Below are 17,016 nucleotides of genomic sequence, written 5' to 3'. Positions count from 1 at the left end.
CATCCTATAATAATGAACAACTTTAGCAAATTTGCAAGATATAAGATAAACCAACATAAATTATCAATATTTCTTTATATGACCAAAGTGGGTCAAAGAACAAATCATAGAAACAATCAATAATTTCATCAAAGAGAATAAAAACAATAAGACAACATACCAAAATTTATGGAATGAAGTGAAAGCAACACTTGGGGGGGAAATTAATTTCTCTAAATCCTTACATCAAAAAACAGAAAAATAACAGATCAATGAATTGGAAAGGCAACCAAAATAAAGAACAAATTAAAAATCCCCAGTGGAGCACCAAATTAGAAATCCTGAAAATCAAAGGTGAGATTAATAAGATTGAAAGAAAAAAACCACTATTGTGCTAATAAATAAATCTAGGAGCTGATTTTGTGAAAAAAAAAAAAAAAAAAAAAAAAAAAGACATTAAGAAAGATAAGCCCAGGGGCGGCCAGGTAGCACAGCAAGTAAGAGCACCGGCTCCAGTGTTGAGAAGACCTGGAGATCAAATCCTGGGCTCAGACACTTAGCACCCACCCAGAAACACCTGGCCGTGTAACCTTGAGCAAGTTACTTAACCCCAATTGCTTAGGGGCGGCCAGGTGGCTCAGCGAGTAAGAGCACCGGCTCCAGTGTCAGGATGGCCTGGATCAAATCCGGCCTCAGATACTCAGCACCACACCCAGAAATAACTGGCCATGTAACCTTGAGCAAGTTACTTAACCCCTATTGCTTTAAAAAAAAAAAAGATAAGCCTTTGGTTAATTTTATAAAAAACAGAAGAAAACCAAATATCTAACATTAAAAAGGAAAAGGCTGAAATCATCACCAATGAAGAAGAAATTAATGCATCATTATGAAATATTTTGTCCAATTATATTCCAATATATCTGACAAAAATGAAAATAAATTACCCAGATTAACAGATCAGGAAATAAAATCCCTAAATAACCATATTTTAGAACAAGAAATTGAAAAAGCCATTAATGAACTCCCTAAGAAAAAATTTCCAGGATCAGAGGGGTTCACAAGTAAATTCTACCAAATATTTTGAAACAACTAATTCCAATTACTATGTGGAAACTATGTAGAAAAATAGGCAAAAAGGAGTCTTATCAAACTTAATGAGACAAATATAGTACCTAAACCAGGAAGAGCTAAAATAGAGAAAGAAAATTATGGACCAATATACCTAATGAATGTTGATTGATGCAAAAATTTTGAACAAAATACTAGCAAGGTGATTACAGCAATATATCACAAGGATTATACATTATGACCAGGTGGGATTTATACCAGGAATGCAGGGTTGGTCAAATATTAGGAAAACTATCAACATAATTGACCATATCAATAATAAAACCAACAGAAATTATAAAATCATCTCAACAGATGCTAAAGAAGCTTTTGACAAAATATAGTACCCATACCTATTAGAAACACTAGAGAACATAGGGAGTATTTCTTAAAATCATAAGCAGTCTCTATCTAAAACCATCAGCAAGCATTATAAGTAATGGGGATAAGTTAGAAGCCTTCTCAATAAGATCATAGGTGAAGCAAGGATGCCCATTATCACCATTATTATTCAAAATGGTCCTAGTAATGTTAGCTATAGAAATAAAAGAAGAAAAAAATAAAAGAAATTAGAATAGTCATTAGGGAAACAAAGCTATCCCTCTTTGCAGATGATATGATAGTATACTTAGAGAACCCTAGAGAATCAACTAAAATCTATTTGAAATAATTAACAACTTTAGCAAATTTGCAAGATATAAGATAAACCAACATAAATTATCAATATTTATATGACCAACAAAGCCCAAGAGCAAGAGAAAGAAAAATTCCATTTAAAATAACTATAGACAATATCAAATACTTGAGAGTCTACCTACCAAGACAAACCCAGGAACTATATGAACACAATTACAAAGTATTTTTTACACAAATAAAGTCAGGTCTAAACAACTGGCAAAATATCAGTTGCTCATGGGAAGCCTGAGCCAATATAATAAAAATTTTATTTCTGTCTAAACTAATTTACTTATTCAGTGCCATATCAATCCAACTACCAAAACTTATTTGATAGAACTAGATAAAATAACAACAAAATTCATCTGGAAGAACAAAAGGTCAAGAATATCAAGGGAATTAATGAAAACAAATACAGAGGAAGGTGGTCTAGCAACAGCAGATCTCAAACTATATTATAAAGCACTAACCATCAAAACTGTTTGGTACTGGCTAAGAAATAAAGTGGTGTATAAGTGGAATAGATTAGGTACACAAGACACAGTAGTTAATGACCACAGTAACCTAGTGTTTAATAAACTCAAAGACTTTGGGATAAGAACTCACTATTTGACAAAAACTGCTGGGAAAATTGGAAAACAACAGGACACAAAGTAGGTATTGATCAAGATCTCACATAGTTTAGCAAGATAAGGTCAAAATGAGTGTGTGATTTAGACATAAAGGGTGATACCAAAACCAAATTAGAAGAGTAAGGAATAGTTTACCTGTCAGATTTATGGAGAAGGGAAGAATTTATGATCAAACAAAAGATAGAGAGCACTGCAAAATGTAAAACAGATAATTTTGATTATTTTAAAATAAAAAGCTTTTGTACTAAGAAAACCAATGCAACTAAGGTTAGTTAGAAGGAAAGCAGAAATCTGGAAAACAATCTTTATAGCAAGAGACTGTAATAAAGTTTTCATTTCTCAAACATAGAAAACTGAGTTAGATTTTGAAGAATACAAACCATTCTCTGATTGATAAATGGTCAAAGGATATGAACAAGAAGTTTTCAGATGAAGAAGTGTTCTAAATAATTTTTGATTACAGAAATGCAAATTAAAGCAACTCTGAAATACCTTACACCTACCTATCACATTGGCTAATATGACAAAAAAAGGAAAATGATAAATGTTGGAGATGATCTGGGAAAATTGGGACCCTAATGCACTGTCGGTGGAGTTGTGAACTGATCCAATCATTCTGGTGATCAGTTTGAAACTATGCACAAAGGGCAACCAAACTATGCATACCCTTTGATCCAGAAATATCACTACTAGGTCTGTATCCTGAAGAGGTCATAAAAAGGGGGGAAAGGACCTACATATGCAAAAATATCTTAGCAGCCCTTTTCCTGGTATCAAAATATTAGAAATTGATGGGATGCCCATCAACTGAGGACTGACTGAACAAGCTGTGGTTTAAATGGAATGGAATACTACTGTGCAATAAGATATGATGAACAAGCAGATTTCAGAGAAACCTTGAAAGACTTGCACAAACTGATACAAAATGAAATGAGCAGAACCAAGAAAACATTGTACACAGTATCAGCAACATTGTGTGATGATCAGCTATGAATGACTCAGCTCTTCTCAGCAACACAATAATCCAAGACAAGTACAAAGGAATCACAAAGGAAAATGTTATTCACATCCAGATAAAAAACTAATGGATTCTGAATGAAGATTGAAGTTTATTTTTTCATTTACTTTATCCTTTTTTGTGTGTTTTTTTTCCTTTTGATCTGTTTCTTCTCTCACAACAGTGACTAATATTGAAATATGTTTTATGTGATAGCACATGTATGACCTGCATCAAATTACCTACCATTTTTGGAAAAGGGGAGGGGAGGGAGGGAGGTAGAAAAAAATTTGCAACTTAAAATCTTGTAAAAATGAATGCTAAAAATTGTCTTGTAGTTGGGGAAAAAATACTAAAAAAAAAAAAGCAGGGACATCACCTTACTGGACAAAGGTTTGTATAGCTATGCTTTTTCTAGGAGGAATGTATGAATGTGAGAGTTAGAGTATAAGGAAAGCTGAGCACCACAGAATCAACATTTTCAAATTGTGGTACTAGGAAAGACTTTTAAGAGTCCCTTAGACAGCAAGCAGATCAAATCAGTCAATACTTAAAAGAAATTAATTCATGCTCTTCACTGGAATATCAAATGCTGAAGCTGAAGCTTAAATACTTTGGCCACATAATGAGAAGATGGGTCTCATTGGAAAAGCCCCTGATGATTGGAAAGACTGAAAACAAAGAGATAAGGAGACAGCAGAGGAAGAGAAGAATAGATGGTGTCATGTCACAATGAACATGAACTTGGACAGACTTCAATAAATAGTAGAGGATACAAGTGCCTCGCATCAATGTAGACATGAAGAGTCAGACACAAATGAATGTCTGAACAACAGCAAATACAAGTACTGTTTAAGTAAGACTTATACAAGAGAAATGAGGTTTGGCTTATTGACTCTTTCCCTGAAACATAATTGTAGGACATAACTGGGCAGCTAGATGCTTCAGTGGATAAAGCACTGGATCTGGAGTCAAGAAAATCTGAGTTCAAATCCAGCCTTAGATACTTACTAGCTGTGTGACTTTGGGCAAGTCAGTTAATCTCTGTTTGCCTAGGAGGCAGCGAGGTTGTTAAGTGGATAGAGTGCTGGGCTTAGAGTCAAGAAGACCGGAGTCCAAATCTGGCTTCAGACACCTACTAGCTGTGTGACCTGGGCAGATCACTAAATCTGTTTGCCTTAATTCACTGGAGAAAGAAATGGCAAACCACTCCAGTATTTTTGCCAAGAAAACCCCAATGGACAGTATGGTCCATGAGGTCACAAAGTATCAAATATGACTGAATTGAGTGAAAAACAACAACAAAATAATTGTTCAGGCTTTATTAGTTGTAGGACTGACTGAATTTGTATTGAGACCTTGGGAACTGTAGCTTTACATAAAAATAAAATCTCTAAAATGCCAATTACCCAAGCAGTCTAAATACAGATAGTCATCCAGGAGAATGATTTCCAAGACTGAAGCCATAATAATTTCAATATTTCTAAGGAAAGAATGCTTCAAGTACATATTTCTCAGGATATTCTTACAAATCCCATGTTACAATTTTTTCCTGCTTTTCTCATCCTGTCAGAGATATTCCCAGAAATTCAGTCAACTAAATGTAGTTGACTAAAATAAGTGTTTTTCTGTATACAAAAATAATTTCTTGGTTTTCAACTTTTTCTCTTTAGAGAAATCTCATTAAGATGCTAGAATTTGCACTAGTGATAACAATTATTTTCTAATCTTAAATCCCTGCTCTCCTGACCCTAAACCAAAGTACAGCCAAACAGAACCAGAATCAGAAAACATCCCCAGCAAAGAAATTCCCTTCTCAGAAATAAGATATTTAACACAAACTCCTTGTCCTTGGACCTGGAGCAGGTACTAGGGATGTGGAGAAGATGATAAAACAAAGCAGCAGATCCCATTGATTCTGGGTTTGGGTTTCTTAAAATAAGTTGCAAAAATAAATGGGTGGGGGCAGCTAAGTGGTGCAGTGAGTAAAGTGCCGACCCTGGAGTCAGGAGGACCTGGGTTCAGATCCAGCCTCAGACACTTACACACACACACACACACACACACACACACACACACACAACCTAGCCGTGTAACCTTGGGCAAGTTACTTAACCTCAATTGCCCTCCAAAAGGCAAACAAATAAATAAATAAATAAATAGGTAGTGAGTCTGTCATGTAAATTTGCAAGATTTCTTCAAAGTGAGATTCCTTAACATGGCATCCCACTTTCACTTCTATGGTGAATCTATTTGGATCTCTGCATACTGAGTGGGACATACCTAATAACCACAAAGCCCCTCTTTCCATACTCGCAAACTCTGAAAAATTATCTTTGGTAAAACTAGGGTGAGATCATGTCAGAAATGGTTTACCACATATGGATGAGAGGACACCTATACTTCCTTGACATCTGCATGAGGAAGCCATGAAAGAATAAAATACGTGATGGCTTTAAGCCTGCAGAGAAGCTATGCATGCTAGTAGAAAAGTTCCTCCTGAGAAATATACTTTACATGCAGTGACAGTAGTGTCTTGGCTGTTTCTTTCTGTAGCCTGGTTCCATTGAGAGGTAGATAGCCAATCTTCTGGCCCTGGGCATACAGAAGGAATGTGCCCACAGATGGTGGTATTACATCAGGACGTGGGGATGGCAGAATTGTGGGAGGAGCAATGCTCGGTATACCTGCCACAGGAGGAAGAAAGAAGAGACAAAGACAAGAAAAGTTAGTTAAATTAGGTTTCCCCTAGATCACAGTCTCCAAAATCTAAGACTTTCCACCCAACAGATGTGTTCCAGATGTTATTTTAAATGAAATTTGGATTTCTAGGAGATTTAAAAAAATTTTTTTGGAAATCTGCCTATTATTCATACTAAGGAAAACAAAGGTGGGAAATATTTTACAATTAAAAAAAACCCAAGCTTTGGGTTAGTGCCCAGTTTGACAGGCAAATTTCTTTCATACTGAGCTACTTGGGAGGACAAAGAGAAGAGGAATAAAGTAATGGTAATGGAAAGGAATATATGGTTTCATAAATCCCAGATGCTATAATTACAAAAACTAAAAATGAGACCAAACATTAAATGTTGACGGGGGGGGAGGGGATAAAAGGGTTGGGTAGTAGGGTCTCGACTTGTGATTTTATTGGTATAGGGAATCCCCAGTGAGGAAATTCCTGCTGCCAATGCAAATCAGAATTGTGTTGCATCTTATAACCTTAGAGAGTTGCCTGGAAAATTGAGAATTTAAGGGACTTACTTTTATATGCTCAGTCACACAATCGATATCAATTAGAGGCAAGTGTTTCTAACTCTGAGGATGGCTCCCTACTCACTATGTCAACATGCCTCCCAAATGGTTACCTGAATATTCAGTGGATCAGATTATAACTCATTATACCAAATTTACTGATTTTTCCTTTCCTTCTATCCCTCTATCTTAGACACTTTCCCTGGAGAACAAATAACCTAGGATTCAGTGTAATGTTTAATCAATATCATGGCTTTTGGGGCAGCTAGGTGGCACAGTGAATAGAGTACCAGCCCTGTAGTCAGGAGGACCTGAGTTCAAATCCGGCCTCAGACACTTAACACTTACTAGCTGTGTGACCTTGTGCAAGTCACTTAACGCCAATTACCCTGCCTTCCCCCCTCCAAAAAGCTAAAAAAATTAGTAACAGGGCTTTTCCTCATGTTTCCAAGTATTTGTATACCATATAATGAATCCTTAGGGAGTTCTTACATGCAGGAGTGATTCCTGGTTGTGATCTAGTTCCTTCAACCTCTCTGCCATCCTTATCTACACACCAACAATAGTTACTGTTTCCATGACATTGTAAAGGGTTAAAATGTCCAAACTCATCACACTGTGGAATATACTGATCTTCCCGAGGTCTGCTACCATAGTGCTCCAGAAGACTTTCCCTCCAGTGCTCACAAACTGTCTTTGGTCCCTGTGTAGGTTCTAAAGAAAGAAAGAAAAGTTTTTATTAAGGGTCAACTATAGAAATCAGCACACATGCTGCTGACCCTAAGCTCTATTTCTTATATCGTTCAAATGATCAATTAACAAAGAAAAGCAGGTTCCAAATCCTCATTCCTAGGCCAGAGTACCCTATAAAAGCTTCCAAAGTTACCACGGAAAGCACCATATCAACATGAAGCAAAATAGAACCATTTTCATTGTTTTCTCTTAAGTATTTTTTATCAAGGTTCAATAATAAGAAAACAAAGAAAATAAACATGCTTAAACCAGGATGAAAGAGCTTGGCCTAAGAAGAACTGACCATGCTCTAAAGCTGAAAGAAATTTAGATACACAGGGATTCTTATTCCCTTCCTCCAAATCTCTCCACTGAGGCATAATCAATTCTTCCCCTTCAGACTTATCCACTGTTCCCTCTGATGAAGCATCAATATGGATTTTCACTCAGGAAATGGATTTAGTCTCTATGGTTCCAGAGAACCACCAAATTAATTTTTGTCTTATTCAAGTTCCAATATCTGAAAGGGGTGGGCAGAGGGAATAAGCACTTGTTACAGGACAGGACTTGTACTAAGCACTTTGCAAGTATTATCTCATTTGATTCAAAAGGCTGATTTATGTATTTGTATAATTAAATTCAATAACATGCATTAAGTCATTGAAATATACACATTGTTCTGTGTGCCAGAGTGATAAAAAGATTAAATAAAACATGGCTTTTGCCTTCATGGACCTTACTATCTACAATCTACAGAAATAATTATAATACCAAATATGCCATTCATATATGAAAATATTATATGTACATATACACATATTATATGCATATAATATGTTACATACATATATGGGTATATTTACATATACCTATATTTTGTAATAAAACTATATACATACATATATAAGCCAATCAATAAATATTTATTAAGTGCCTACTATGTGCCAGGCACTGTGCTAAGTATTGGGGATACAAAAATAGGTAAAAGCCCCTCCCCTCAAGGAGCTTACAATCTAATGAGGAAGACAACATGCAAACTAATATATACAATGCAATATAGAGGATAAATAAGAAATAATTATGAGAAGTAATTAGGAGAGTCTAGGAAAGGCTCAGTTTAGAAGATAGAATTTTAGTTGGGATTTAAAGGAAGGCAAGGGAAGTCAGTAGCTGGAATGGAAGAGCAAGAACATTCCAGGCATGGAATTCCAGAACATCTAGAGAGGATGCCTAGAGACAAGAAATACTGTCTTGTTTGTAGAATAGCCAGGAGACCAGTGTCACTGGAGCAAAGAACACTTGTCAGGGAGTAATGTGTAAGAAGACTGGAAAGGTAGGAAGAAGCTAAGTTATGAAGGGCTTCAAATGCCAAACAGAGCATTTTGTATTTGATTCTGGAGGTAATGGGAAACTAGTAGAGTTTTTTGGGTGGGGGTATGAAATGATTAGACCTGCTCTTTGGGAAAATCAGTTTAGTGGCTGAATGGAGAGACATGGAGAGACACTTGAAACAGGCAGACCCACCAGTAAGCTAATCAAGGTGTTATGTATTGAGGGCCTGAACTAGCATGGTAGCAAGGTGAGAGGTGAGAAGGAAGTGTGGCAAAGGTGAAATCAACAGCCCTTGGTAACAGCTTGGATATGGGGGTGGTGATGAAAGAGAGTAAGGAATATAGGAAGACTCCTAGATTGTGAGCCTGAGGGATTATGAGGTTGGTGTTACCCTCTACTGAAATAGGGAATGTAGACAAGTTCTCTTTTGGACAGGTTGAGTTTAAGATGTCTACTGAGAAACCAGTGCGAGATGTCTGAAAGGCAGTTGGAGAATTAATATTGGAGGTCATCAGCAGAGAGATTGAGGGAGGAAGGCAGAACTGAGAATCATCAGTATAGAGATGTTAGCGAAATCCATGAGAGCTGATGAAATCACTAAGTGAAGTAGAAAAGAAAAGAAGGTCCAGGGAGGAACTGTGAGAGACATTTACATTTGTAAGGGTGGATAGAGGGTGGATCTGGGGGAGCATTCAGCAAAGGAAACAGAGGAGTGGTCCAGTAGGTAGGAAGAAAACCAAGAAAGAGTGGTATCCTAAAAATCTAGAGAGAAGAGAGTATCAAGGAGGAGTGATCAACAGCGTCAAAACTGCAGAGAAGTCATGGAGAAAAGATCATTGGATCTGGCAACTAAGAGATCATTAGTAACTGAAGAAAGCAGTTTCAGTAGAATGATAAAGTCAGATGTTGGATTATAAGAAGAAAGTGAGAGGAGAGAAATAAGCCACCAGAGAGGGAGAGGTTGAAAATGAATGAAAGAGTTGTGGTGACAGAGGAGGCAATCCTTTGGAAGAGATGGCAGGGAATGGAATCACTTGAATGGATAGAGGAATCAGTCTTGGTAAGGACTATGGCCACTTCATCATGTGAGACAGGAGTGGAGCAGAAGGCACTTGAGTAATAGGAGATGAGGAAAAGTGGAGAAAAGGAGTTCAAGGTGAATGGACTCATTTTTAAAGGCAGCTTTCAATAAGAACTAGTAGATGGAAGATGGTGGAGTAGAAACAGGACTTTCATGTGGCTCCTGCTCCCACCTCCTCCAATTCGTGTAAAAAATGACTGTAAACAAACTTTGGAGCTACAGAACCCATAAAATTACTGAGAGAAGCTAACCTCCCACTGAAGACAGCCTGGCAGGTCGGCAGGAAGGGGCCAATGCAGTGCTCTGGGAGCCCAGCCCAGCCATGCCTGAGTTGGAGCTTTTAGCCTCAGGGCAGCCCCGACCAGCCCCAGCTGGATCACCAGAAGCTGTGGCAGCTTCCAAAATTATCAACCCATAGATGCTAAGGACAAAGTGAGAGTTCAGTGCAGTGTGGACTTTGGGAACAGGGAGTTTGGGAGTGGGGTCTGGCCTTCACACCCTGGAGGGAGAAGCAGCTGAGACTCCGAGGCTGTGCAGCTGCCGCAATGTGACTACTTCAGAGCTCCTGGCCTGCAGATTGTAGGGGGACCAAGCGACCAGTCTGAGGGGTAAATGCTCTTGCTTTAACCTGCTTGGATCTGGATTGCAGTCTAGGGTGGAGGTCCTGGGGTGTGTGTCCAGCTTGCCAGAGCCAGTGGAGGCTTCAGAGAGGGCACTGAACTAATAGCTCCAGCAGCTGTGAAAACCCCAGTGATTGGGGACAAAGCTCCCCTTTCTGGTAGCAGAGTTCTACTGTGGCAAAAAACTCAAAAGTCAAGTAATTGAGTGGCAATATGAGCAAGCAGAGGAAGCAAAGCAAACAGAGTAATCCAATATTTTGGATTAAGACTCCTATTTGGGGGACAAAAAGGATCAAAGCATGGAACAGGAGGAAGACAGAAAAGTCAGAACTCCTGCACCAAAAGCTTTCAAGAAAAATATGAGCTAGTTACAGGCCATAGAGGACCTTAAGAAGGATTTTGAAAAGCAAATAAGAGAAGTGGAGGAAAAATTGGGAAGACAAATCAGAACGATGCAAGAAAATTATGAAATGAGAGTCAACAATCTGACTGAAGAAAATAATACCTTAAAAAATAGACTAACTCAAATGCCAAAAGAGGCTCAAAAGGCAATGAGGAGAAGAATGCCTTAAAAAGTCAAATTGCCAGATGGAAAAAGAATTTCAAAAGCTCACTGAAGAAAATCATTCCTTCAGAATTAGATTGGAGCAAATGGAAGCTAGTGACTTCATGAGAAATCAAGATGCTACTAAACAGATTCAAACAAATGAAAAAAATAGAAGGTAATGTGAAATATCTCATGGGAAAAACCACTGATGTGAAAAACAGATCCAGGAGAGATAATTTAAAAATTACTGGACTACCTGAAAGCCATGATCAAAAAAAGAACCTAGAAATCATCCCTTAAGAAATTCTCAAGGAAGATTGCACTGATGTTTTAGAACCAGAGGGCAAAATACAGGTTGAAAGAATCCACTGATCATCTCCTGAAAAAGATCCCACAAAAAACTCCTAGGAATATCATAGCCAAGTTCTGGATTGCCCAGATAAAGCAAAAAATATTACAAGCAGCCAGGAAGACAGAATTTGAATATTGTGGAAACACAATCAGGATAACACAGGATCTAGCAGCTTCTTCACTGAGGGATCAAAGGGCTTGGCATATGATATTCTGGAGGTCAAAGGAGCTGGAATTAAAACCAAAAATCACCTACCCAGCAAAACTGAGTATTGTGTTTCAGGGGAAAATATGGTCATTCAGTGAAATAGAGAACTTTCAAGCATTCTTGATAAAAAAAACAGAGTTGAATAGAAAATTTCACACTCAGATACAAGAAGCAAGAGAAGCATGAGAAGGTAAACAGGGAAAAGAAATCATAAAGAACTTACCAAAGTTGAACTATTTATATTCCTACATGGAAAAATGGTAATTGTAACTTATGAAACTTTTCTCAGTATGAGAATAGTTGAAGGGATGGTATATGGGCATATGAATACATATGTGAGTGTACGTATATATGTGTACAAGTATACATAGACAGAGGGCACAGGACCAGTTGAATAGGAAAGTATGATACTTAAAAGGTGAAAGTAGGAGGTGAGAAAGGAATATAATGAGAGGAGATGGGGAGAGACAGAATGGGGTAAACTATCTCATATAGAAGAGGAAAGGAAAAACTTTTACAATAGAGGGGAAGAACAGGAAGGCAAAAGGGAATGAGTCAACCTTATTCTCATTGAATTTGGCTTAGGAAAGAAATGACATGCACACTAAATAGTATCTACCCCTACAAGAGAGTAGGGGGGATGGGGACAAAAGGGGGGATGATGGAATAGAGGGCAGGCCAGGGGCGAGGGGAAAGGAATTTGGAAGCACCCATCCAAAAGGGACAGGATCAAAGTAGAGAATAGAACAAGTTGAGGGTGGGATAGGATGGAGGGAAATATAGTCAGTTTTTCACAACATATCCACTATGGAAATGTTTTGCATAGCTACACATGTACAACCTATATGGAATTGCTTATCTTCCCAGTAAGGGTGGGTGACAAGGGAAGAAGGGAAAGATTCTGGAATTCAAAGTTTTAAAATCAAATGTTTAATATATATATATATATATATATGTTATTATTATTTTACATGTAACTGGGAAAAAAGATATACTGGCACTGTGCCCTACTAGAAAGTCGGAGGGGGGAATGGGGGAAGATATGGGAAAAAGCAGATTGGGAGATGGTATATTCAGTGGGATTGCTGTTTTGGGGTGGTGAGTGGGGGAAAAATGGGGATAAAATTTGTAACTCAAAATTTTGTGGAAATGAATGATGTAAACTAAAAAATAAAGAGAAAAAAGAACTAGTAGATGGAGGGAGTAGAGAAGGAATATATTTAAGATGAAGAGAAGTCTGCTTCCTATGAAACAGGTATTTTAAAGAGGGCACTGTGGAAGGGCTGATTAGAGTGGAAGAATTGACAGGAATGGGAATGAGGAATTGGGTAATAGGATGAGGAGTGGGGTTTTACATATGATGTATATGATATACATATACATAATACACATTTTACATATGCAAATGTTTTTATAGATGTATCTATATTATATATGTTTACATACATAAGTATGTTGGTTCAGCTTTTTTCCCCAGTTTTTTAGACTCTTCATGGCCCATTTGGGATTTTCTTGGTAAAGATACTAGAATGGTTTTGCCATTTCCTTCTCCCACTCATTTTATAGATGAGGAAACTGAGGCAAACAGGGTTGGTGACTTGCTCAGGGTCACATAGCTAGTGTCTGAGGCCAGATTTGAACTCAGGGAGATGAGTTAAGGATGCCTCTAGGCTGAGCCCTTTATCCATTTCGCCACCTAGCTCCCCCTGCATATGTGAGTATGTATGTATTATTCTGCCCACTGAATCCATCACCTCTCCGTAATGGATAACATCGTTCATCATTGGTACTCATGGTAATCATGGATAGACATTGCATTAATCAAAGTTTTTACAGCTTTTGAAATTGTTTTGTTTTCATGGTTTTGTAGGTTCTTGGGTTCTTCTAACTGTATTATTCATCAGTTTATTAAAAATTCTCCAAATTGTTAATTTTTGTAGTACTGACTTTATATTCTAAATTATTCTTCTTATATCGGTTTCTTTCCCTCTGCATCAGTTCATACAAGTCTTTCTACTTCTTTCTGAAATCTATTTCCTCATTTCTTATAACATAATAATATTTCATCATATTCATATGCCAAGGCTAAAGGACTTTTTTTCCCTTTCTTTGATCTCTTTTGATCATAGGACTAGCAGTGTTATAACTGGGGAAAACACATGTATTGTTCATTAATTTTTACTATATTACTTAATTTTAATTTTACTATATTACTTTATACTACAAAGTTAATAAAATATGGGGTGGATAGGTGGTGCAGTGAATAGAGCACCAGCCCTGGAGTCAGGAAGACCTCAGTTCAAATTTGGCCTCAGACACTTAAGCAAAAAAAAAAGTTAATAAAATATGTAGGAAAAATGTCAAAAATCTTAAAAGATATAATGAAAAGAAAGGAAAAAGAAACATATACACACAATATATTTATATACATATGACACACAATACATATGATAAATGTATTACATATTTAGATGTACATGTATACATACATATTTATAAAAACCATTAAGGTAACTTTTTGAATGACTATGCATATTTGTTAAAATAAATTTGTTTTTCTTTTTTTCCCAGTGGCATGGGGAATGAGGAGAGAAAACAGATTTCTGTTAATTTTTTAAAATAGAGAGATGGGAGGGTGCTACAGATGTGAAATATTGCATGCACCTCAGATGGGATCACTATATTATTAATTTGACAGGCAAATATTTACTTTATTACAAGAGACCTCCCATGAAGTAGGAATAAAACCAAAACCTATCAAACAACAACAAAAAGGGACACTGTTTGGAACATAAATAAATAATATATGTTTGTTGACTGAAAAAAATGATACAGGAGTCTGAGTTCAGTGTGTAATTTTCATGGTGAATACTTGGTTTCCTTTCCTGGATCATAATTCACATATTCCTTCTTCTTAACACTTGCCTTTATTTTTTCTTCTCTATCAACACATCATCTTGCTGATTGCATCAGCTTCCATGGATTCAATTATCATTATTGTGAAGATGAGTCTTACATCTATTCACCACCAACTTATTGGTTTTTTTTTTTAAGCAATTGGTGTTAAGTAACTTGCTCAAGGTTACACGGCCAGGTGTTTCTGAGTGGGTGCTAAGTATCTGAGTCCGGGATTCGATCCCCAGGTCATCCCAACACTGGAGCCGGTGCTCTTACTTGCTGTGCTACCTGGCCGCCCCAACCACCAACTTATTGTTGAACATTTCCATCTGGGTGTTCTTAACTCAGGCATCTTAACTCAAAAAGTCCAAAACAGAATACATTGTATTTTCCCCAAAACCTGATCCTTTTCATATTTCCTCTATTTCTTTTAAGGGTTACACAATTCTTGTAGTCATACAGGTTTGTAATCATGGAGTTATACTGAACTCAGCTTCATTCACCACAAATATCTAGTTACTGAATATTTTTGGTTCCACTACAATAGCATCTCTCATGTCTGTACCCTTCTCTCCACTCACATAACCATCCCACTAGTTCATACCATCATGACCTCTTATCTGAACTAAAGCGGTTGTTTCATATAAGTCAGTCAACAAGCATTTATTCAACTGTACCTTGTTCTCTTCTTTTGTATTCTTAGGCCCCTTATCATTTCACCAATTATTCCCTGCTAAACTTCAGACTTGGATTACTTCCACCACTTACTACCTTCATTCCTATATATATGCTGCTGAACGATAGTGATGAAAAATTACCCAACCATTACAAATTTATGTTACACAGCCTCAATAGGGAACTCACTTCTGCTAAGCAATCCCACCATTTGTGCCTTCTCAACTAATTATCTCACTTTCTACAACTTCTGTTCAAAACACTGTTATCCCTCTTCAAATCTCCCATGCCTCCCCCTTATGCCAGCTTCTCTGATAAGAAACTTGCTTCTGATTTAAGAGAAAAAAGTAAAAAAAAAAAACAACCAAATTGAGGCCATTTCCTGTGAATCCTCTTTTCTTCCCTATTGCTTATCTCATATTCATATTGCCATCTGCCACTATTTCTTGCTTCACCCCTGTGTCATATGATAAAGTGGCTTTACTCCTTATTAAGTCAAACCTCTTTACCTGCTTAATTAATCCTTTTCCATCTCTTCTCCTCCAAAAGACTGCTTCCTCTGCCATCCCTGCTCTATCACTCCTTTTCTTTTTTAAAATTTAATTTTAATTATTAGTTTTCAACATTTATTCTTATAATATTTTGCATCCTAAAATTCCCTCCCCTCCCCCAAGATGGCATGAAATCTGATATAGGCTATCCATGTACAATCATATTATAAACATATTTCCTACATTAGTCATGTTATGAAAGAAGAATCAGAACAAAAGGTGAAAAATTACAAGAAAGAAAAAAAACAAAAAACAAAAACAACAGTATAGTATGCTTCCATATGCATTCAGACTCTATAGTTCTTTTTCTGGACAGCATTTTCCATCAAGACCCTTCTGAAATTGTCATAAATCATTATATTGCTGAGAAGAGCTAAGTCTAACACAACTGGTCATTGCACAATGTTGCTGTTACTGTGTACAATACTCTCCTAGTTCTACTCACTTCACTCAGTATCAGTTCATGCAAGTCTTTCTAGCTTTTTCTGATATCTGCCTGCTCACCATTTCTTATAGAACAATAGTATTCCATTACATTTGTATACTACAACTTGTTCATTCATTTCCCAGTTGATGGACATCTACTCAATTTCCAGTTTTTGGCCACCACAAAGAATTGCTTTAAAGATTTTTGTACATGTGGGTCCTTTTCCCTTTTTAAATTATCTCTTTGGGATACAGGCCTAGTAGTGGTATTGCTGGTCTAACACTTTTTTTCAGTCTCTCCTTGTCTACTGACTCACTCCTTACTACATATAAGCGTGCAATACTCATTTGATCCTTCCATTCCCACTTACAATCATCCTATATCTCTTGTGTCCTTTGTGGCTAACCTCTTTGAAATGGCCATCTATAACATATGTCTCTAGTTTCTTTCCTCTCACTCTCTTCTGAACCTTTCATAACCCAGTTTCTGACCTTATCATTCCACTGAAAACTGCTCTCTCCAAAGTTACAAATGATCTCTTAGTTACCAATGTGATGACAATATGCTACCTACCATGCCCCAACTTCTCTACTGATCTTGCATCTCCAACTACCTTTTGAACTATAGATGACTAGTAAACATTTTAGAGTCAATATGTTCAAAACCAAACTCATCTCTTTCCATAAACCTTAATTTCTTCTAAATTCTCTAATCCCTAACTTGTTGTCTAGGATAGTACCATCCCCCCAGTCCATCAGGTTCTAAAGCTAGGTGTTGTCTTTGACCCCTCACTGTCTCTCCACTCCCCATCCCCATCCAAATCCAATCTGTTGCCAATGCCTGTTGATTTCACCTTTGCAACTAATCCTAAATATGCCCCTTTCTTTCCTCTCACAGTGTCACCACTGTGGGGCAAGCCCTCATCATCTCACACCTAAACTATTGAATTAGC

General features: G+C 37.1%; 1 protein-coding gene across 1 annotated transcript in view; it reads right to left on the bottom strand.

The window, feature by feature from the left end:
• The window catches only part of NID2 (nidogen 2), a 146,875-nt gene that overhangs the window by 23,073 nt on the left and 106,786 nt on the right, over nucleotides 1–17,016 (bottom strand). Inside the window, exons 13-14 of the mRNA XM_069082235.1 lie at nucleotides 7,135–7,356; nucleotides 5,908–6,077 (exon numbers count right to left, since the gene is read on the bottom strand). Coding sequence (XP_068938336.1) covers nucleotides 5,908–6,077; nucleotides 7,135–7,356 — 392 coding nt within the window. The remainder of the gene's footprint in view (nucleotides 1–5,907; nucleotides 6,078–7,134; nucleotides 7,357–17,016) is intronic.

Source organism: Petaurus breviceps, unplaced genomic scaffold (genome assembly GCF_028583685.1).
Source record: "Petaurus breviceps papuanus isolate PSGF00001 unplaced genomic scaffold, PetGlider_PUasm1.0 164, whole genome shotgun sequence".
NCBI lineage: Eukaryota > Metazoa > Chordata > Mammalia > Diprotodontia > Petauridae > Petaurus > Petaurus breviceps.
The sequence above is the reverse complement of the archived record's forward strand: the minus strand, read 5'-3'. Positions and strand labels throughout refer to the sequence as shown.